This window comes from Oncorhynchus clarkii, chromosome 13 (assembly GCF_045791955.1).
Source record: "Oncorhynchus clarkii lewisi isolate Uvic-CL-2024 chromosome 13, UVic_Ocla_1.0, whole genome shotgun sequence".
Classification (NCBI taxonomy): domain Eukaryota; kingdom Metazoa; phylum Chordata; class Actinopteri; order Salmoniformes; family Salmonidae; genus Oncorhynchus; species Oncorhynchus clarkii.
Genome location: NC_092159.1, coordinates 50,946,141 through 50,968,327, shown reverse-complemented (window position 1 = coordinate 50,968,327; position 22,187 = coordinate 50,946,141). Strand labels below are relative to the sequence as shown.

Below are 22,187 nucleotides of genomic sequence, written 5' to 3'. Positions count from 1 at the left end.
GGTGAGAAGCTTCCCCAGTGTCGGGAGACTAGGGTAGGGCCTGTAACCTGCCGCCAGACAGGTGAGAAGCTTCCCCAGTGTCGGGAGACTAGGGTAGGGCCTGTAACCTGCCGCCAGACAGGTGAGAAGCTTCCCCAGTGTCGGGAGACTAGGGTAGGGCCTGTAACCTGCCGTCGGTTGTCTGTGTTGTTCTATGACCTCTGATCTGCCTTGTTATTGCCATGGTAAAGTGTAAAGTAAAGTCATTTTTAATGATCCTTTAGTTTATTTAACCAGGGAAGTTACATTCAAGGATGCATGGTCATATGGTGTACCATACATTATCTACACACAGTTCCGTAACAGGACCCCATACTTCCTTATATAGAGTGCACATAGCCTACTGTATTATAAGACAGGTTACTAGGGGTGTTCAATGTCGGTCCTGGAGGGCTGAAATACTTCTGACTTTCATCCTCTCCTTCTAATAAGGGAATAATTCAGACCTGGGACACCAGGTGAGTGCGATTAACTACCAGGTAGAAACAAAGTGTTTTGGCCCTCCAGGAAGGGAATTGAACAGCCCTGGGTTACACCTTATGGCTTGTTTATATCCTGGCACAGTGTGAGGAGGTGTTAATATACAGATGTATGTGCTTTGTGTAAGGTGACACACTTCCACGCTCCCCTGGACAAATCTATCACATTCTAGATGATTGGTATGAATTTCTGCTATGTGGTGATGCCAAAGTCTCATCTTTGAGACACACATAGAAAACCACTTTCACACTTCAACTTAAAAGGCTAAAGTTTCAACTTTTAGCTGACCCAAAGCAAATATGGATGCGAGCCTTGCTCAAAGGCACATTCACAGATTTTTCACCTAGTCAGCTCAGGGATTTGAACCAGCAACCTTTGAGTTATTGGCCCAATGTTCTTTACCGCTAGGATACCTGCCACCGTGTGAACTTCAGTTTGATCCGTTGATCTGATATTCTTAAATACGGAACTTGTTTATTTTACCACTGGTGTCTCACTAGTGTACATTATATTAATCCTCATATATCCTTGTCTCAGAACTCAGATCCAAATCTCACGTCTGTCATGAGAGACTACATTGGTCCTGTTAATATTAGCTCACTTTTCATCTCTTGGTTTTTCAACTGAATGTGTTACATGTTGGCTGGTGGATGGATGTCCCATCAGGGCAATACCAGAGAGGGCTCTTTGATACTTATGTCTCTCTCTATAACAATATGATGATTGAATTAAACTGAGTCTTGTCACACTTTTTAATCAGTGGACATTAATGGTTTAATTCACAGCTAGTGTTTGTAGCACCCTCTGGTGGTACAGCATGGCTGAGCTGCATCAACCTTTGGCTCATTAAAGTTGCTTCATAATAAAACAAATAATGGATACAATTAACATGAAGGATATACACCTAATTATATAGTGCTGCACTGTAACTTATTATTTTGTTAAACAGGGATGTGAAGCCTTTACTTGACAGTGTGTAACAACACATCAATATATATGAAGTTTAACACATCACAAGGATGTTTTTACGTTTTACATTTGAGTCATTCAGCAGACGCTCTTATCCAGAGCTACTTACAGTCAGTACATTCATCTTAAGATAGCAAGGTGGGACAACCACATATCACAGGCATATAAAGTACATATTTCCTCAATAACATAGCTATCAGTAGAAGCAGAGCTAGAAGGGGGGGTCAAGCGCTGATGAAGTGTTGCTGTGTTGTTGTTGTTGTTTTTTGTGGGGGGGTGGGGTGTCGAGGTGAGGATACTGTTTATTTAAGTTACTGTTTAAGAGGTAGGGTTTCAGATTTTGTGGAAAATGGGCAGGGACTCTGCTGTCCTAGCTTCAGGGGGAAGCTGGTTCCACCACTGTGGTGCAAGGACAGAGAAGAGCTTGGACAGGGCTGATCGGGAGCTGCCCTCCTGTAGGGGTGGGAGGGCCATGAAATCTGAGGTGGCAGAGCGGAGTGCTCGGGTTGGGGTGTAGGTTTTGAGCATAGCCTGAAGGTAGAGAGGGGCAGTTTATCTTGCTATTCCGTAGGTAAGCACCATGGTCTTGTAGTAGATGCGAGCTTCGACTGGAAGCTCTTTGCTTCAATATTGCATAACTACCCTGATTTCTGACAGAAAGTTAAGCTTCACACTTACCATCAATATTACCTAGAAAATATACCAGTGATTTTAATGATAATTTACAAACAGTAACAGACAAACCAGTAGGCGTGCCAGTACTCTGAAATAAGAAAGTGACTATCATTTGAGGAACTAGAGAGTTTAAGAGGAACCAGTCACCTGTGTATACAGCATGAGCTGATTATAGTCCTATAACCTAACGTAGCAGGTGCAAAAGAAACACCCAAGCAGAGTTCCCACATCAGGGCTGTATCCCTGACAACCAGATGCATCCGGTTGTTTGCAACACCACTAAGGGTGATAGTCCTATGAGTTTGATGATGAGTTTCTGCTTTGTGACAAGACATTTTTAGGCTCACCATCAACCTCATTGGACTATAATCCCATCATGATGTATACACAGGTGACTAGTTCTTCTTTAATGCTCTAGTTCCTCAAATTATAAAGGCACTTTCTTATTTCAGATTACTGGCATTCACACCAAAGTCCTCATCAAAATAACCAGAGTGGTGACTGTCTGATCTCTGTGGGTCAGTGTTCACTCAGGTCAATGAGATCCTCCTCAAGGTGCTCCTCTTCCTCCTGCCTCCTCCTCAGCCAATCAGCTCTCAGCTGCTCCACCTCCTCTCCATAGTAATCATGTAGCTTGGTGAAATCCTCTAGAGGATCAAAGTCCACTTGTGGCCATTCCCCATATGGTGGTGCTGGTCCATTTATCGGTATGTCATGTGCGTTTCTCTTGGGCCAATGCTTAGGGGACCTCTTATTGATCACGTTGCTGGGGATTGGAGGGGCTTGTAATAGATTACTGGCACTGTGGCATCCCCCTTCTCTCCTCTCTGGTCCTGGCATGAGGAAGGAGGAGGAGCATGAGTTCAGGTAAGTCATGGATTGGGTAAGGCACATTGAGCCTGGACCAGTCACAGTGGTTTGTGGATGGGATTCAGCAGGGCCAGCTTGGCGTTTAGCCTCTGCTTAGTGACAAAATAATACAGGTTGAGAGGCAGGAAAGGAACACATATTTTTGAAGCATGAATACAACAATACACACACACACCACACTTTCTCCACACACTCACCTTCGTACTGCTTCCCCAGGTCTCTGACCAGCAGTGAAAGGTAACAGTGGCTGGCTGTGAGCAGGGCTTTGACCCAGCTCTCCTGTCCCAGCTGGTCCTCAGCAGCAAGCCCGTAGGTTTTCAGCCCTGAACCTCTGAACACCATGGAGAAGGCAAACAGTCCTCCCTCAGACTCACAGCGCTGGACAGCAGAGCCCTCTAGGACAATAACCCCCAGCAGGTCTCGATCTGCCGGACGCTCCTGGTAGAACAGGAGATTGGCTTTCAGGACAAACCAGCGCCTCTGGTAGGAGGAAGTCCTCTCTTTCTGATGTGGTATGTGTAAGAGGAGGATGCCAGGGTGATGGGGTGAAAGATGGAGAACGGGAGGAGTAAGTAACAATATTGTTGATGAAGGGAAGTTGTAAAGAGTGAGAATAGATACAGAGATAAATACAGAGATAATTTTACCCAAATGAGTGCCATTATACAAGCCCTCCATTTCAAATCAAATCAAATCAGAGCCCTCCATTTCAATGTTCTATTTATGTCAGTGATATATCAATAGGGGGGGGGGGGTTGACATTGATAATAATAAAGTAGCTTCAAATATCAAATATCAGTTGAGACATAATTATTATTAGACAGGGAAACGCAAAAGGCCAAGAGAAGACTGTGTTATAACAGAATCTCACAGCATATTGATAATGTAATTTGTCTCATGCTTGTGTCTGTCAAGTTTTACAATAACTTTTTGTAGAGGCAACCTTCTTTATCTATCGGTGAGGTGCAGGATAGGTAATGGGTTCAAATCTTCTCATGGATCTTCATTACAACGTTCTCCAACAAAGAGAGGATCCTTTAGAGGATGAAAGGCATCCTTGATAATATCAATCCAGCACCAGTAGTACAGACACATAACCTTTGAGCCTTGTTTGTCTGTCATAATACCGCCTTTCTTTTTCACCAGTAAAGCAACATTGCCAGTAACCAGTTGCCATCATCCTGTATTCAACTAGTCCATTCTTTATGACAATGATCTTAAATCTACACACAATTTCCACCTCTCTCTTGCCAGTCTAGCGGAGGAGTAATGTGTCATCCAAGCTTACCTCTCAGGGTCACTCTCTATCCATCCAATTGTATATGTTTTACATTTTCTGCCATAAACCTTCACTTGTTCCTCTCAAGTCTAATTCCCACAGTAGTTTGTGTTCACTGCAACACATCTAGAATAAGACATTGTTTAAATATAAAGTTTCAGGTTAAGAACGCAGGTCCTTCACTGGGTACTAGAGGACAAGTGTTGAAATATAAATAACTCAACCCACTTCCTGGAAACAAAACCCTGACTCACAATATTCTCTCTCCCCTCTACGCTTAAGTCCACACCTACTACCCAGATAGTATACATTGAGGGGGTGTTCTTCCTCACTTCCCTGTTCTGTGTAAAATGTTAAGTTAATTTCCTCAGTGATGCTTTAGAAAAAAGTCTTACTATATCAAATTGTATTAAATGTGTTCTTGAAGTTGATTAAATGTTCCTTACTTCCTCTGGTGATCGATTCATAACCAAGAATTAATCCTCTCATTAAGGCCTAGTTGGACCCTATAGCGCCACTACATTAACATGAGTGGTTATGAGGGCCAGAGCCACATAAACAGAGCTTTATCATTGCAGTTTTTACCTATTGAAATTAAGCATTTTTATGAACAATAAAAACAAAAAAGGACTAGAGAACAATGAGAGTTATTTGACCTCGACCAAGGAAAAACTGAAATCATAGAAGCCCAAAGATGATAAAAATACTATGATGCTTACCTGAACATGGTAACAACACAAGGCTCTTAAGAAAAGGAGGAGTGTCATTAGCCTTCAATAAATTGGTCTCTAGGGGCAAATACCCCCCAAACACCCATGAAATGGCCTTGCATGGATACGTTACATAAGATTTAAACACTTCGAAACGAACAGACTCTGAATACACCCCGTTGTGGTGCTGAACGTTTTGAATTGTTTATAGAGAACTTTTTGTGACCGTGACACCTCTTGAACACGCCGCAGAACTGTACGCATCAGGTTCGACATCACTTCCTGCTTAGTTGATTGGCGCTTGCAGACTTTTCGTATCGATAGCTAGCAAGGTAGTTTTTGTTTTCCTTAGCTATCTGCATTTAAATACATGTTGTATTTTTGGTATTGTTAATTATCCTTATCCATCCTCAGATACATGCAAGGTGTTGTGAAGCTAGCTAACTTACGCTCCTTTAACGTTACTTACCAACTCTGCACGTGTCGTTGTTTTCTTGGTACCTGCTAGTACTGTAACGTTAGTCAGCTAGCAAAACAAAACAAATTTACCTAGCTATAGCTGTAGTAGTCACACTATTGTGGAGATAATCGTATCACGTAAGTTAACGTCACGTGGAATAGTGTATTCGCTTACAAATTGATAACATACTTATTCAAAGGCTTCAGTAAATGGTTAGCTCGCTAACTAACCTTAGTTAGCTAGCGCAGTAGTTAGCTAAGAAGATTGCTTCCATTTGATTCATTATAGTACAGTAATATATAGACATGTATACTACAAACATGTACATTTAGATTTATTTTCTCTTCTGTCATCAACAGAATGTCAAAAAGAAAAGTCACGTTTGGGGACGGCGATGGTGGAGAGTTGTTGGATGAGGACGTTCCAAAGAAAAAGGTGCTGCCACAAACACTTGTTCTCAGATCTTACAGTGTTACATGAATTTTTAACAGCATAGAGTGGGACATACGAATTACATCTGACCAACACAAATATGCTTTTTGATGTAAGAATATTTCAGTTACTTGTGTTAGCTAGAGGTATTTGTTTGAGGGTTTTCTATACTCGCCAGTTATGTGAGGACGTGGTTGGGCCGGGCTCCAGGTTCAAGGGGAAACATTCTCTGGACAGTGACGAGGAGGACGAGGAAGAAGATGGAGATAAGAGCAGCAAATACAACATATTGGCCAGTGACGATGTGGAAGGTTTGTCTTACCCATTTGATTGTCTTCATAACTGAGACCTGGCACTCCAGTCATATAAAGGTAGACTGAGAAATGGCATTGCCACAAGCAGCACTGCAGATATTGGGATGAGTAAGACGCAAGACTTCCCTCACACAGTCACACACAGTATGTGCACGCGTTCGCCTTACCCCATTACAATGTGGTAGCCACAGGACCAAATCAGCGGAGAAGTTGAGCGTTGCACTTCAACACTCTTAGCTGTTAGGCAATTTGATCCACTATGCTGTTTAGTTTTTGCATCTGTCATATCGCTGAGTCTACCTGTTAATGTCTAAAAGTGCATGTTTTGTTTTAGGTCAGGAGGGGGCAACAATTAACTGTGACGAGGGAGTTCCCATCACACCCTTTAACCTGGATGAGGAGATGCAAGAAGGGCACTTTGACTCTGAAGGAAACTACTACGTCAAAAAGGATGAGGAGATCAGGGACAACTGGCTTGACAACATTGACTGGGTAACTGTGTATTTAGTTATTTGATTAGTTGTTCACTGCAGAAATGTTACACACAGTGAAGTAATGTATTTGTCTCGCTCTTTAGGTGAAAATAAGAGAGAAACCTACTAAACGAAAGAAGAAAGGTCTGGCAGCCAAGAGGAGAAGGAGAGTGGGGGATGAAGATGAGGCAGAAGAAGAGAAACAGCGAGAGGAGAAGCAGGCAGACAGTGACGAAGAGGAAGACATGGAAGAAGAAAAGGAGCCAGTTGAGGACCCCCTGGCATCCTACAGCCAGCATCAGCTCACAGAGGCTGTGTTGGAGCTGCTATTACCTGGGGAGACTGTTGCCACAGGGCTTCGCCGGCTTGGAGGCCTAGGTGGGCGTAAGAAGGGAAAGCAGAGGGGAGAGAACGGGAAAGCAGAAGAAACAAATAGGGATACTGAAAAACTGGACAGGCTCACGGCACTGGCAGACAGACTGGTTGGGAGTGGAGTGTTTGAAATATACCAGCAGACATATGAAAAACTGGCCTACACACTGAAAGGGAAGAGCCAGCAGCAATCAGTGGGGAGGAGTTTAAATGGGGAGGAGGAAGAAGATGAGCTTGACATGTTTGCAGACAAAATTGACGAGAAGCACAGTGTCAAAGCTCCGGACAAAGAGGATCAGGATGATGAGACGGGTTAGTGAGAGTAAATTGGTTTGCGTTCAGCTGGTTCCAAACCATTTACACTACTATTACAGGTGCTATTTTTGTTGACTTTTGAGATGTATGTGTAAACATATTTTGTTTGTCTTAAGTGAGTGATGAGGTGATGTGGGAGTATAAATGGGACACAGAGGAGAATTCTGAACTCTACGGCCCCTTCAGCAGTCAGCAGATGCAGGTTTGAATTGTCTCTCTATTTTCTATTACAGTATAATGGACAATAAATTAAGGGCAGTAGTATCTGTACTTCTGCTCTATTACCTGTCTTATGGGTAGGAACATCAACAGTACCTGCCATTCTGCTACTGGTCTGTTTTCCTGGTGGTCACACAGTTTATTTTCCTTCTTCCCTTATGATCCTGTACCTGGTTATACTGGATTAGGCCGGTTCTGTCCAGTAATCCCTATTTTCTGTCTCTTTCAGGGCTGGGTGGATGAGGGCTATTTTAAAGATGGCGTGTACTGCAGGAGGATTGAACAGGGAAGCGCTCAATTCTACAATTCCAAGAGACTAGACTTTGATCTTTACACATGACCATGATCAGTTCTTGACTAATAATGTTATGTATTATGTTGTTTCATGTGGACCCCAGGAAGAGTAGCTGCTGCATTTGCAGTGGCTAATGGGGATCCTAATAAATACCAATGATAGTCGCTCACACACACACATCTAAATTCTCTGTTATCTGATCTCTTATTGTATGTAGCCTTACTGTTTTAAAATAAACAAATTGGCATTTTATATTGTCTATTTCTTGTCTGCTGCTAAGCCTACAAGCAAGGTCTTGAAACATTGCTAAATCATTTTACTAAATATTTTTTGGGTTTCTATATAGTGTTACATTGGTTTTAAGAGCAGTTAGACAAATTTGCTAAAATAACATTTTGTATTAGACTGGCTTCTGAACCAGCTTACTTTCCGTCTTTCTGATTGGTTCTAATATACATCACTCGAGGACAAAGACTGCTTTCTGACATCTGTTGGCCGTCCTTACCTTACAAGATCCTTTCACTAGAATGCAGTTGGTTGAGAGACGTTTATAGCTTTCCTTCATTGGTTAGATTTTCTGGAGGGATTTCTTCCATGTGAACGCTTCCCTCTGATTGGTTTCTTGGTCGGTGTGCCAGTGGAACTTTTGATCATGAACCGACATTTGTGAAATGGTTCAACTTGGGCGCCGTCCTGCGTGGTGTTTACGTTAAAGATGTCTACACAATTATATTATAACAAAACGTCATTTTTCTTAGCAAATAATTGAGGCGGTGCGGTAAGTTTACTACTTCAAGTTGGCTTCATAAAATATGCATATTTTTAATGTTTATGACTATAACGTTATCACAGCAGTGCATTGGCTGGCTGCGAACGTTAGCATATAGCTAACGTAGCTAGCTACTAATACTCACCCTACCGTCATTTTACGTTATCCTCCTTGAAATGATTGAATTCTCCCGACTTTACCAAGCCAACTTGGCCAACAAAGTTCACGATATGCACAACACAGATCTACTGCTAGTTAACGAATAACGAGCTCTTGTAGAAGTGGCCTCCACCGGTGTACCATCCCCATGACAACACCAATAATGTGCTTTGTTCAAAAGAGTGCACGAAAATGATATATTGTCAATAGGAGGCAAAAATTATGCATTTGAACAAATACGTGTAACTATTAGTGGCTTATTCGCGTATTTGTTAGCTGACAAGGTAAAACTAATCAAATCACGTTTTATTGTTCATTCTGGAAAGGTTAAACTAGAAGGTGATCTATATATGTGTTGTTAGCTGGATGAAAATAAAACCACAAGCTAGCTAACATTTTCCATTTGTGTACATTTTACACAAATGTTTACTGTGCAATTGTTGAACGTATACCATAAGCAAGCAAGCCAGTCAGTGCCTACTTAATTTGGAAATGAGATAAAAGCATGTTTATCAAATGTTTCACTTATGTTGATGTCCAGCATCTTTATTTCTGTTGTCTTTACAGAGAAAGACAGATAGGGGGAGAGTGAGGATGTTGATCTAGTTCCCTGACTTGCTCCCCTAAATAGTCTGTCCAATGGAGGGAGATGCCAAGGTTCCCCCAACCCCTTTCTGTAATCCCCCTCACAGCGAACCTCCACCCCACCTTCTCCCTCTTTCCTCCATCACCCCCAGGTATAGTTCCCCTGCCACCTTTTGCTTTCCTCTTCCCCCTATTTATATTCTTGCTTGTTTGAAACCCATGTTTTTAACAACCATCACAATTACTGGGAGCTACTGGTGAAGAGTCCAAACCATAACTGTTCTTCTCCCACAGCTGTGAAGATGGCAAAAAGCCTGGTGACAGGAGGAGGAGTGGGCGCATTCAGAAGACACCGAAGAAGCAGGAGCCCAAAGACACAGTGGCGGAGTCCAGACAAAATACACCCCCTGCCAAGAGGGAGAGCAGTGTGGTAGTTTCATGTTTAAGTCTTAATGGTTTCTTAGATATTATAGGCTACTTAAAAGGGTCTTGTTTGGTAATCAGTTCACTCCTTTCTGATCCTTAGATGCAAGTGTCTCAGTCCCTGTCAGTTAAGCTAATGAGAGTTGACCCCCCCCGCAAACAACCGCTAAAAAAGGTATGCAATAAATGTCTATTTGTGCATGGGCCACTTTCTACTGTATCCACTCTAGATAATCTGTCTGTACATCAGTGGTGGTCGGTGCTGATTAAGATTAGGGTGGACAATTTATTACATTTTTATGAGCATGGCCTTATTTCTATGACAGCATATTGGATCACTGTCATTCATATTCAATTTAGCCAGCTCAATGTAATATTGATAGCTTTAGGCTACTACATGATACTACCACATGATTTTCCCTATACCCATCATGAGGTTGCTACAGCGTAGCCTACGAATTAAAGTTTATAATGTTGGTGCGTGCACAGGCTGCGCAACTAATTGGAGTTATCAAGGTTACAGAGAGTGACACATTAAATACCTCCTTGCACACTTGCCTGCATCTAGCTGATCTTGGTGTAATCATTAGTCCAAACAGTTGCAAACAAGAGTTTCAATTGGACAAATTCAGGTAGGTTTATACCTGTTTCGCTCCATTTGCTTCCGTTTAATAAAAGTTTCTCAACAGAGTCGGCAGAATTAATACACCCAGTATCACCCGCACAAACGGTTCACTTTCATAGCAGCCACATACAAACAGCATCATCAATTTGCTCGATGTATAATTCCTTCTCCTTCTATCTACGCACTCTCCTCTCACCTTTTCCCTTCGCTTGTGGTCTACTTTTGGAATGTAGCCTAATGGAAGAATGTCGCAAATGCTCATACCCAGGTGATCAAGATGAAATAACAATAGCCTACGATTGGTACGACTATAATATTAGTTTGTTAAAAGCTTGTGTGATCAGTTCAGAGGGTTCCGATCTATGCGGTGGCGTAAACAGAGGAAGAGTCAGGTTTTTATGTTGCAAAAATAAGTGATGTATTTAATGTTCACAGAATGGCACTCGGCCGGTTCAAGAACGGAAACAAAATCCTAGCTCGGTTCAGAGCACTTTACTTACACACCAATGAGCCTTTCGATAATCAACAAATTAAATAGTCTCTTTTGTGGCTTAGCTTGACATTGGCTCGCGATTATGGGAATCACTCACGTTCTTTATCTTTTAATCCGTTCTTTGTCTTTCGATGTCCTCTTCTGCCCGTTTCTGGTTTCTTCGTTCTATATTTCTCCTTATTTCTTTGTCCGTTCCTTCCTCTCCTCCCGCGTTTCCCACTATTCTCTTTTTTTCCCCTGTGCGTAATTGCCCCCGTGCCTTCACCTGCGCCGGTAATAATCCTGTGACGTCGGCAGGGATTCCCTGAGTGCCCCCGCCCCTCTGACTCCCATTTACCCCCACACCCCCGGATGGTTCACAGCAGGCTAATATAACTCATATCTGAGTTTTTTTTAATGTACATGAGAAACATAGCCCTACCAATTTGTAAATAATTTTGCAACCCCCCCTTCCTGAGAGAGAAAATAGACGATACGATCGTATATCAACAACGTTTGGACAGGACCATGTGTTATTCCAGACATGGCCCAACCCTAGTGCACTGTGTTTTGGTAGTGCAGTGCCCTACACAATGCCGTGGTGTAAACGGTAGAAAGATGTAAATTAATCCTCTTACATGGTCTGCTGCATCTTAGAGATGCACAGCAAGGAGCAATAATTAGTGTCTGCAAACATGACTGACCTAACTAGCCAGACATCCTCAGTGATGTTTACATTAACAATCAGTTTTATTGCAGATTGACGCTGTCTCTATAAAAGCCATTTTGCAACCAAACAACAACAAAACATTTTTTTTGCATAAAATCTTTAATAACCTATTTATTTTTCATGGTCACTATGCGTGATTAAAGCAGAGGCAATTATTGGCAAAGTGATTACACTATGTGGATATGTTTATGATGTAAATATTTACTTACTTTGCAGAGCGGTTTGGATCTCAATGTTGCATCTGAATGTCAAATGTCTAAGTGAGTATGATGACTTACATAGAAGTTCAATGTTTTTTTGTGTGCATATGACTTTATTTGTTCAAATGTCTAGAAACTTGTGTTTTACCATGGGTGGAGAAATTGATTCAGTCAGTGGCTGTTTCCATTAACCTATCAAGTGATTTTTGTCAACATTTAGCAAGTTTGCATAGAAAATAAATGCAACATTTGCAGTCTTTTGAACTGTTTAAGCAACAACATATTATGACCCCATCACTGAAAGATGCAACTTTGTTTCCCTCTACGATGCCCACAAGCCGCACAGGACTCATTAGAACAGAGTGGACAAGACCAGGCACTAAATAAGACTGGGAGGAAAAGAACATCACCAATGATAGTATTTTCTACAGAAAAGATCATACAAAATGATTGCCGATCTTTTGAACTTCCCAATACCTTTCTGGTGCATTTCAGTCACTTCAAACCATACTTCCGTCAGATTTAAATATTATCAAAAGCACTGTCGGACAGATTTGTAATAGACTGTCATAGTCCCAATGAAAAAAAGTGAACTTTGGCCGTTGATTCTATCACTTTATTTACATGGTGGGGTCCCTCCCCCCAAAAGTTAGGGAACCTCTCATATAATTCTCATGTGCCACTGTGAAACCTGCACTCCTGTAGATCTGAAATAATTGAATGGTGAAACTTGCATCCAGCCGATCAGAAAAGCAAGGCGAAGCAATTCAGATTTTCTTGAAAGTCAAGACCAATCTTATCCTGCAAAGAAACATTATTTTCATAGTTGAATAATACATTTAGAAAACAGTAGACATTTAGAATTAAATGTTGAGAAGAGCTTTATTGTTTGGTGATGACATCACGTACCTTAAGTTATTCAGCAATAATTTATTCAGAAAATTATTTCCATGATTTGTTGCAATAAAGATTAACAAAAAGAATAATCCGCCCCCTGTCGAACGGATACAAATGTTGTCGATCTTTAGAAACGTTCTCCTATAGCTACTGTTTTTAATTACATGTTAATGTTTTTTTGTTGCGGCATTGCTTTTGTCAAATAAACCTGGGTCAATGGAAACCTGCCTAGTGAGATCAGTGATCATGGATGGTGTTGCTCAGTTGGCCAGGTTGATCTCTTTTGGGATGAAAAAGGATGGAGTAAAAATAGATGAAGTGAAATGGATGGAGTTAACATTTCAGATTAGGGGAAGGCTTGTCTGATTACGTTCAACCTCTTCATATCCCCAACTGTAGTTTAAGGTAGGGGTACTAGTCAGGGAATTATTTGGTTAAGATTCATTCATAAGTATTCATAAAAACAAGCTGGTAGTGCCTTAGTTTGGATGAATAATACCATTCCACCTAATTGTAGTTTGTTAAACATACATGTATTTTGTACAGTAGTGTTGTTTTTCTCTGTTCATGTGTTCTTTTTGTTTTTCCATTGTAGGAACAAAGACACAAAAGGCTCAAATGACAAAGCGATTCCATCCTCTTCCACATTAACTTTAGATGTGAATACTACTGGCAAGACTGAACATGATTTCAACCAATCAGGCATGGAGGTGGATGAAGAGGTTGGCTGTGGAAAGTCCCCTGGATGCCCGACCTCTGTCAAGCGATGGGTGATTGGCCCATTGTTTCAGTCATTTAAATCCAAGATGGCCAGTTTCACACAGATTGTCATGAGTCCCGTCCGACTTTTCAAACCCAATGGCTCCCCACCTGAACCAGATGTAGACGTCTCCTCTGCCTCTCATAGTTCTCACCAACAAGGACCTGGGTATGAGCTAACCTCTGGCACAGTGCAACACTTGGAAGCTGGAAGAGGAGGAAATGACCCTGCCTCTCATAAACACTTAAAGTTCAGCATGGATCTAAAAACCCACGGCACTCCAGAAGAGGATGAGTTTTCTATTGAGGGGAAACAAAATATAATGCCACCTGGAGATGCGCAAAGGGACACCTATATGTCAAACCGCTCAGAAAAGGAGACCAATAATAATGATTCATTACCTTGTATGCAGCGTAGTCCTCTACTCAGAAGCAGTATCAAGTGTGGTTCTGAATCAACAGAGTCCCAGTTCATCTCATGCTCTTCCACGTCCTTTCAACCCCCTGACCCCTCAAGTTCCTCATGTGGGTCCAAGCTGTCTCTCATTGTTCAAATGAAGGAGCAGGTGGATTTGACAGGGGCTCACCGGAGACCATTGCGCCGAAAATGTGTTTTTCTAAACAAAGCTGCATCACAGAGCAGTCCCTCTGCTGCAATTAACGCATCTGAAGCAGACCATATCTCTAGTTTGCCAGCTGAAGTAGGAATCTGTGAGCCCAAGGCTAAACGGCTTGCCACAAAATCGTATGTAGAGTACAAAATCTGGGACTGTATTGACAGTGAAACATCTAGTCCATTTTCCTCTATCTACAATACCCCTTCTGCGAGTCTATGCCAGGCAGATGATGACAGCATAAAAGCTGTTGGTCTGCCTCAAGACCAAAACATGTTGGTGTGTGGTTCCCAGTCACATATGTCTATCCGGAAAAGTCCCAGAAAACCTGTAAACACAACACTGAACAACTGTGCCTCAGTCAGTCAGTGTCTTCAAAAGCACATAGATGAGTGTGAAGGAAAGCAAGGCTATATGGCAGGCTCAGCAAAGGAAGTTAAGAGGAGATGCAGAGCAACTCCTTTTACAGTGATCAAGAGAGATGCAGAGAAAAAGAAAAGAGTGAAACTGACGAAAAGAGAGCGATGTGAAGAGGTCACAGAAGAAGACACGGTAGATGTTGCGTTAGAAAGTTACACATTAACATCGGTAGAGCACGCAAGTGATGTAGAACTTGTCCAGCCGGGGGTTGGATCAAAACCGTGTGCAACTTCTAAATCTCAGTCTCTTAAAAGTAGGGTGCTGCTTCGGGTTAGCCAGAGTTCTACCGTATACATTGAAACCACTCAAAAACCCTCTGAAACACATGTACCTCTGATGGAGGTGATGAAGGACAAAGGTAGAGGTCGAAGTGGGCGTTTTAAGAAAAATGCGTCTCTCACAGTAATGGCCACTTCAAGTAATGGGAGTGTGCTAGAGCACAGTAATGACAGTTTGTGTGACAACAGCATAGCAGCCAGCAATAGTAGGGGTATGACCAGTGCCTTGAGTTATGGTGACACTGACTCTAGTTCAGCATGTAATATGGAAATGGTAACTACCATGACAACCGCTTTGATGAAAGAAAATCATGAACTGCCTGTCTCTGATCAGCACTTGGATATCAAGGGGAAGTGGCCTCAAACGGCATCCAAAGATCAGCAAAAATACATCTGTAAGAAGAGGAAGATTTCCCCAGTGGTTGAAGTGGAGTCATCTCAAAATCAACAAAAGTGTCTGAAGTTGAATGAGATCACTTCAGAAGAGAGTCATCCACTGAAACCACCGAAACAAAATAAATCCAGGAGGTCTCATAACTCACGCTCAACCCAACAGCTTGGCACGTCTTCAGGGCTGACTGGTGTTGGTGCCGATCACTTGCACTCTTTGAAGCCCAGCAAAGGTGACAATGTCCATGTAGCTTCTAGATCTTCAGACGTTACACAACAGACATTACAGACGACCGCAGTGGTGGCTGTCCACAAAGACGCAGGTTGGGGAGCAGAAATGAGTGGGTCTGACTCTAGCAAGAGCCCAAAGAAGAGTCGGAATGGATCTAATAAAATGTCTGTCAGTGATGCGTTACTGGTGGATAAGAGGTTTGTGGAACCCCTTGGTGGACGTAAGAGAGTCAGCCGAGGTCCGTCCACAGAGGACAATGCCGAGACAACTCAGTCCCTGCAACTTAATCATATAACAGTTGAAGAAAAAAAGAGAACTGTGCCTTGGCCTGTGCGAACTTATCCCAAATGTTCAATCAAGCTGAACAAAAATATAGTGAAACATTCTATGGCTTTGCAAGGAAATTATGTGGCAATGGACTCTGATGTAGAAGTGTTTTCCACTGCCTCTGAACCAACTAACCTTGGCCAGAACAAGACTGTTGACCAGGTGATGGAGGAGGAGCAGGGCAAGGAGGATGAGTGTTCTGAACTGCCTGTACCCTCTGAGACGAGGCTCAGGGGGAGGGGGCAAAAAAAGAAGCCAAAGAAAGCAGCGACTCAATGTAGGAAGCACAGGCCTGTGACTAGGAAGAGGGGACAGGAAGAAGAGGAGGAGAGAAATACCGCGATTGGTGAGCAGATGGACTTTTCATCAGATAACAATACCACCCTTAACAAGCGTCTGTTGCGCAGCTACTCCTGCCCAGAGATCCCTGCTCTCCTCCACCATGACAGCCACTGGACCACCTCTCTGCATGGCAGGATCCTCTCCGTACCCCGGCTCCACCCCGCCCTCTTTCCTCCTGTCCCCACTCCTCCCGCACCGTCCAGACGTCCACGCCGTCATACTGTCTCTAGTGTGGAAATTGAGCGGGAGATAGCTCCGTTATGCCTGCGTAAGGAGGTGTTTCCCTCAAGAAGGACCTATTCATTGGGAAACCCGTCCTACCACCTGTTACCCGGTGTGCCACCCTCCACTTCCATCTCTGTCTGGGCCTCCTGCTTCCTGTCAAGCCCCCTGGCCTTCCTCTCCAGGAAATTGCGAAAAGGAAGTCTAGCTGCCACTAGTAGTGCTTGCAGTCATGATACCTCCCCTTCCCCCTCCAGTGTTTCCTCTTCCATTTCACCATCCTGCTCTTCTGTACGTCACCTGTTTTCCAGTTCCGACCCCTGTGACCTGACATCAGACATATCCTCTGCTTCAGTCTCCTCCCTTTGCAGGTAAAACACCACTTTGTCCTTTGTTCAAAAATACATATTTTCCTTTTTGATTACAGTAGTTAAAAATGATTCATTCCACCATGTTTCCAGTGCATTGTCAAAGATTCCCTTGGAGAATGAGACAAGCCAGCAGCATGAGGAGGATGGGGAGAATGTGGAGGACAGAAACCGTTTTAGGAATGAGTTCGAAGCCATAGGGATGAGAGAGGAAAAAGCATTGTCAGATTCTGAAATTAAGGTACACTGACCACGTAATATTTAATGTGAACTATGTCATTTACATATGACATACAGCATGTGATTAGTTACAAAGATGAGTAGATAAGTGAGTCTGTCTTTAACCCACCTTCACCATGGTAACACTGTGGTGGTGTTTGCACAGTTGGAAACCGGCAAACATGAGGAACGAAGGAAAGTGTCATCCATTCGAATTCGCAAAGCCTTACCCAAACCCCTCCACAACCTCACACCCATGGGCCTGCCCAAGCCTATCAGGTATGTGTATTTGAAGTGTGTGATGGTGTGCCTGTGTGTATATGGTAAACTTGCTACCTGTATTCGTAAAATGTTATGACATGGATGACAAAAACCCCAACTAATCTGTTGTGTTCCAACAGGGTGAAGAAGAAGGAGTTCAGTTTGGAGGAAATCTACACTAATAAAAACTTCACCAAGCCCCCTGAAAGGTTACTGTTCACTCATGCATCCTATTGTTCATCCTACAGTACAGGTAATCATCATTGTAATGACTGACTGTAACTTTCCTTACATTAACAACTTCCTTGCTCTGTGTTTATTTTTATTCGTCCCAGACGGCTGGAGACCATATTTGAGGTGCCACTCAGTCGACGCGATGGGTCTCATTCCCTCCTTGGTCAGAAGCGCATGAAGCGTTTTGTGGAGTTCCCAGAGGTTGGTGTGGCCAGAAAGCCAAGGAAGCCACTTGTTGGTGCTGGGGCAGGGGGTGGTTTACCCAGGAAAGCTGGGGTTGGCTCTCCTTTTGGAAGGCCCAAGCGCGGGGGTTGCCTCTCTTCTAAAGATCATCCCACCCTCAATCTGCAGGAGCTTGATTCACTTCTTTGCTCCAAGCTTGACCAGCTGGATTCCTGGTTAGCTTTTGACCAGAATATCTGTTGACAAATGCCAATCAAAGGGGTAGACAATGGCACATTTACATTTTCGAAAATATTGTTTTTACAAATTGCCCAGCCCCGTTGCCTTCCATCCAACATCAAGCTCGTCCTCATCTTCTGTAATTGTTTACAATGTTTTTCTTTTGTGGGGGTGTATTATGTACCTTCCATTGAGTCGTTTAAAATGATAATTGAAGAATGTTTGTATTTTCATTGTGTACTATTTGTAGATAACGATATGGAATATACTGTTATTGTAATATTTGATTATCTATGGATGTAATGCATTTTATATCATTGGTTTAGGTCAGTGAGTGCGTAAGTGTTTGTATTTAAAACTGCTACTATTTCTGCACTCAGTTTTGTTGATAATCTGCATTCTTAATATGCCAATGCCTCAGCCTTTTAATCATTATTAAACACGTTCTGCTTTATTTGCTACTGAATCCTACATTTGGAAGCTCACATGCAACTCAAATCTTTGTGGATATTATCCATTGACACCAATGTGTATTTACACAGCAGTTATTGTATGCACATACTTCTCAAGTAAGGATTCTTACTAGCCAAACCATTTCCAGATGATAATTCTCAATTTAGCTGTAGGTGCAAACCTGTTATTGGCAACTAGCATCAAATGGCAGCTACTTTTAAGATATATTGAATGTTGAATTCTGTTTTTGGCCAAATTACAGCTGTAAGAAAATGTTTCTGGTTCTGACAATCAGACTTCATATTTTCTTTTAGAACCGTCCTTTAATTGTTGCCTGACTATTCCTGCCAATTTTTGCCTTGTATACACATTACATTGTATTGTTCTCTTCACCTCCGGATCATAACTATAGCAAATAAAATGTATATTGTCCATTTTATACATTTTTGTAAAAAATTCTATGTTGAATTGTTGTGTAAAATTGAACGTAAACGTCATGACACGCCAATGAGTATTTCTATGGAAACATTAACATGAATATTTTCATCAATGCAGTTTAATGTTTTGTATCATTGTGGATTGTAATATTTGTTTTCGAATAGCAATATTTAATTGAAAATTGCTAGTCTATACAAATTACTTTTCTATTACATCACATTTTTTGTAATTATATTTCTGAAAATATTTGTCTTTACTGTGTGGTTTGTATTGAATAAATGTATTTGTATGCATTATTTTGTTACAGCTGGAGAGTGACTTTATATTAAGTAAAAGGTATTTGTAGCTATATTAACTTAATGTAAATGAGGCAAATAGCCTGAAAAGGAACTTAATTCAGATCAAATTGATGTAAATGTATTTTCATTTAATTACAAAATCTTTAAAACATGCTATGTATAAATATAAAATACAAAGTAAGGCAATGACATGAATACAGTAAATGTAGAAATGATCATGTAAACAAAATGAAGTATTGTACATTTTTGGTATTTAAAACCAAAGGCAGTTTTCACGATTACTGTAAATCAGAAACACTGCCCTGATTTAATTATACCTAGTTCACAATCTGTCCTTTATAATTAGACATTTATATTTAGTTCCTCACGTATACAAATGTATTTATTTCACTGATAAAAATATAACATTGTTAAAAAATAAAGTTCATGTTGCATATCATAAATGGTAAAAGTGAAACGTCATGGTTGAGACAGATAGTGGACATGGGAGTGTTTTGGAGTCAGGCCCCTGTATAGTGCCTCACAGTTTGTTTTGAATTTATACAGGATTTTAAAAATCTCTGCTGTTTTATACTCATACAGTCTTGGACTCATGTATGTCAGCAAATAAACCGTGTCCATTAAATGCTATCTCAAAAACAAGTGGTTATTTTGTGTCCCCTTGCTCATCTCTCGTCTCTGAACCAACCTCTTATTCAGGAAGAAGGTAGTTTGACTACAGTCCTTACTCTTAAGTGCTAAAAGTCTGGTTGGGCTACTGATAAATGTCAAAATATCTTAATATTTATAATGTATTTATAGCTGTGGCATCACTTGAATGTTAACTATAAACCAGTCTTCCAGCGATAAATTCCAGAGTGACACAAAATAAAGTTAAAGGTGCCTTTGTAAATCCTTATCAGCAAGACAGCCTTATCAGAATGATACTCAGGGAGGCTGTATACAGTGGGGTCTCCCTGAGTCACCGGAGGTGCTTTTCCATCTGTTCCCACCTCACAGTGTCACAGCAGTCCAAGATCAATACTAAAGAAGTTGGACCGCTGTCTTGTAGCCATCCTTATGGTACAGTACATCCACCTTGGTGGTTCCTGGGAATTGGTCAGTCTATCAGAGTGAGTATGTATGACACCAGTACCAATAGTAGTGGGCTGAGTACCAGAATCACCACCCACACCACAATAGAAATGATCCCAAACGTTTTTGCCCGTTGGGAGTATTGTTTAGCCTTCTCTGGAGTCGTCTTCCTTGCCTCTCGAGCCTGTCATAGGGATAGAAGAGTACATTATATTTTGATATGACTCTAATCTAAGATATAGACTTGTAAGTGTAGATGTGCACATTTTGAGAACAAAGATGGTTCCTTTTATTACATTACAGAATGTTTACAAAAACAGGTTTTAAAAAATAAGCTTGAAATTACCTTGACTGAGTTGACCAAAGCTAAAATTCCAATGCAGGAGAGTCCACAGATGATGCTGCTAATGGCCAGTCTCCTATAGTCCCTGTCCTTGGCACAGGAGGGAACAGTATGGTCACGACCACAGCAGATGATCACTTGAAGGCAGGTGGTGTCATTTTGGGCATCTGTCGTTTCACCTGTACCTGGGACAGCAGTCAGTGGAATGTCCTCCATTGTTGCTGATTGGGAAGACATTTCTGAGGAGAAAATAGATGCAGCAGAGTTCAGAGGATAGATCAAATGCAGAACAAGGGAATACAATTATTCAAGTCTGATAGTACTGTATTACTTGCAGTTGTGACATTGTCATAAAGGATATAGGATATTAGTTTACTGAAACTAAATTAGTTTGTTCGTAATAGTCTTTCACTGACATGCCAACAAAAATGGTTTGAGATGCTGATTCTCTGCCAGGGTACTTTCTACAGACAAAACATTGTGAGGTATGCATTGCTATCTATCAAACAGGAGCCTGAAGAACTGGAATGATTACACTGTGCAGTGTGCAAGTGAATATATGCCAGAGTTAAATCATTAGCCATGGAGAAAGAAAACAGCAAGAGGGAAATGTTATGATTGTATGTCCACTGAGTATACCAAACATTACAAACACCTTCCTTATATTGAGTTGCACCCCAACAAGTTGGCTGGATGTCCTTTGGACGGTGGACCATTCTTGATACACACGGGAAACTGTTGAGTGTGAAAAACCCAGCAGCGTAGCAGTTCTTGACACAAACCTACTCTACCATACCCCGTTCAAAGGCACTTCAATATTTTGTCTTGCCTATTCACCCTCTGAATAGCACACACCCAATCCATGTCTCAATTGTCTCAAGGCTTCTTTTTTTTACCATGTCCTCCCCTTCATTCATCTACACTGATTGAAGTGACATCAATAAAGGATCACCTGGATTCACCTGTTCAGTCTATGTCATGGAAAGAGCAGCTGTTCTTAATGTTTTTTATACTCAGTGTACATCACATTTAAGTGTGTTAGATGTCATTAGATACCATCAACATTATCTTACTGCTGTAATGTTAACATGAGAAACCTTTTCCTGTCCCAGTTTCAGTCTTGACCTGGTGAATTCCAGTAACTTGATATGTATTCTTACGGCAAAGATCATATCAATGAATGAAGAATAGTTACATTGTAATCGTCTCCCTTCAGCCTTTGACAACAGAACATTATTGGGGGCTTTTCAGAGCCCTCCTCATCAATTGATTATAAAGGAGAACTATTTTAGGGAAATAACTTGGAGTGTCTGTAAAGTCCTGATTACTCAAAGCAATGAATGAGCGATGCTAAGCTCTTTTCCCATATGGTCTCATACACTCATTCTCAAAGGGAATCACATACGGAACAACATAACAGCATTTTTGTGGATTAACAAAGCACACAGTATCTGAAATGAAACAATAGTATATGACACACCATAAAAATATCACAGATAATAATTGGCTTACTAGTCCAGGCTTGATCTCGATTGGGAAAGTACAGCTCTGTATGCCTCTGTCTACTCTCCAGTCAAACTGAAATCCTCACTTATGACGGCTGACAGAGCTGTGAAGAAGAAAGCTGATCTTTTCTTTGATTTATTTTCCTTCCTGGATTTAGTTAATGATCACAGCTGCTAGATGGTTGTGGCTTCAGGTTCGTGAAGACTTGATTTAACATATCCAAATGTTATCCAGATATTTCTTG

General features: G+C 41.5%; 3 protein-coding genes and 1 pseudogene across 4 annotated transcripts; 2 read left to right on the top strand and 2 right to left on the bottom strand.

The window, feature by feature from the left end:
- Positions 1-245: 245 nt before the first annotated feature.
- LOC139365013 (sesquipedalian-1-like) lies at positions 246-3,695 on the bottom strand (annotated as a pseudogene).
- A 1,567-nt stretch (positions 3,696-5,262) lies between these two features.
- LOC139424034 (CD2 antigen cytoplasmic tail-binding protein 2-like) lies at positions 5,263-8,154 on the top strand. 2 transcript variants are annotated; one of them, XM_071175720.1, is made up of 7 exons: positions 5,263-5,354; positions 5,842-5,917; positions 6,093-6,225; positions 6,563-6,720; positions 6,806-7,385; positions 7,505-7,590; positions 7,837-8,154. In XM_071175720.1, exons 2-7 carry the CDS (start codon positions 5,843-5,845, stop codon positions 7,945-7,947), a joined length of 1,143 nt encoding a protein of 380 aa, XP_071031821.1. In that variant the 5' UTR covers positions 5,263-5,354; position 5,842; the 3' UTR covers positions 7,948-8,154. The 2 variants fall into 2 exon arrangements, with proteins under 2 accessions (XP_071031821.1, XP_071031820.1); XM_071175719.1 differs by having other exon boundaries at positions 5,322-5,619.
- A 396-nt stretch (positions 8,155-8,550) lies between these two features.
- Positions 8,551-19,669, top strand: LOC139365009 (serine-rich adhesin for platelets-like). The gene is made up of 10 exons (XM_071102313.1): positions 8,551-8,680; positions 9,398-9,567; positions 9,710-9,845; positions 9,942-10,013; positions 11,882-11,925; positions 13,358-16,717; positions 16,808-16,955; positions 17,100-17,212; positions 17,335-17,403; positions 17,530-19,669. Exons 2-10 carry the CDS (start codon positions 9,470-9,472, stop codon positions 17,852-17,854), a joined length of 4,365 nt encoding a protein of 1,454 aa, XP_070958414.1. The 5' UTR covers positions 8,551-8,680; positions 9,398-9,469; the 3' UTR covers positions 17,855-19,669.
- A 374-nt stretch (positions 19,670-20,043) lies between these two features.
- Positions 20,044-22,083, bottom strand: LOC139365012 (transmembrane protein 265-like). Its single transcript, XM_071102315.1, has 3 exons — positions 21,950-22,083; positions 20,441-20,676; positions 20,044-20,278 (listed from the first exon to the last, which is right to left on the bottom strand). Exons 2-3 carry the CDS (start codon positions 20,672-20,674, stop codon positions 20,120-20,122), a joined length of 393 nt encoding a protein of 130 aa, XP_070958416.1. The 5' UTR covers positions 20,675-20,676; positions 21,950-22,083; the 3' UTR covers positions 20,044-20,119.
- Positions 22,084-22,187: the final 104 nt, after the last annotated feature.

Coding starts and splice junctions, on each gene's coding strand:
- LOC139424034 (XM_071175720.1), top strand. CDS start 5,843: ATGTCAAAAAGAAAAGTCACGTTTGGGGACGGCGATGGTGGAGAGTTG. Junction 7,386..7,504: donor GGATCAGGATGATGAGACGG/GTTAGTGAGAGT, acceptor GTTTGTCTTAAG/TGAGTGATGAGGTGATGTGG. Junction 7,591..7,836: donor TCAGCAGTCAGCAGATGCAG/GTTTGAATTGTC, acceptor TGTCTCTTTCAG/GGCTGGGTGGATGAGGGCTA.
- LOC139365009 (XM_071102313.1), top strand. CDS start 9,470: ATGGAGGGAGATGCCAAGGTTCCCCCAACCCCTTTCTGTAATCCCCCT. Junction 11,926..13,357: donor TCTGAATGTCAAATGTCTAA/GTGAGTATGATG, acceptor TTTCCATTGTAG/GAACAAAGACACAAAAGGCT. Junction 16,956..17,099: donor TGTCAGATTCTGAAATTAAG/GTACACTGACCA, acceptor GTGTTTGCACAG/TTGGAAACCGGCAAACATGA.
- LOC139365012 (XM_071102315.1), bottom strand. CDS start 20,674: ATGTCTTCCCAATCAGCAACAATGGAGGACATTCCACTGACTGCTGTC. Junction 20,279..20,440: donor CTTTGGTCAACTCAGTCAAG/GTAATTTCAAGC, acceptor TCCCTATGACAG/GCTCGAGAGGCAAGGAAGAC.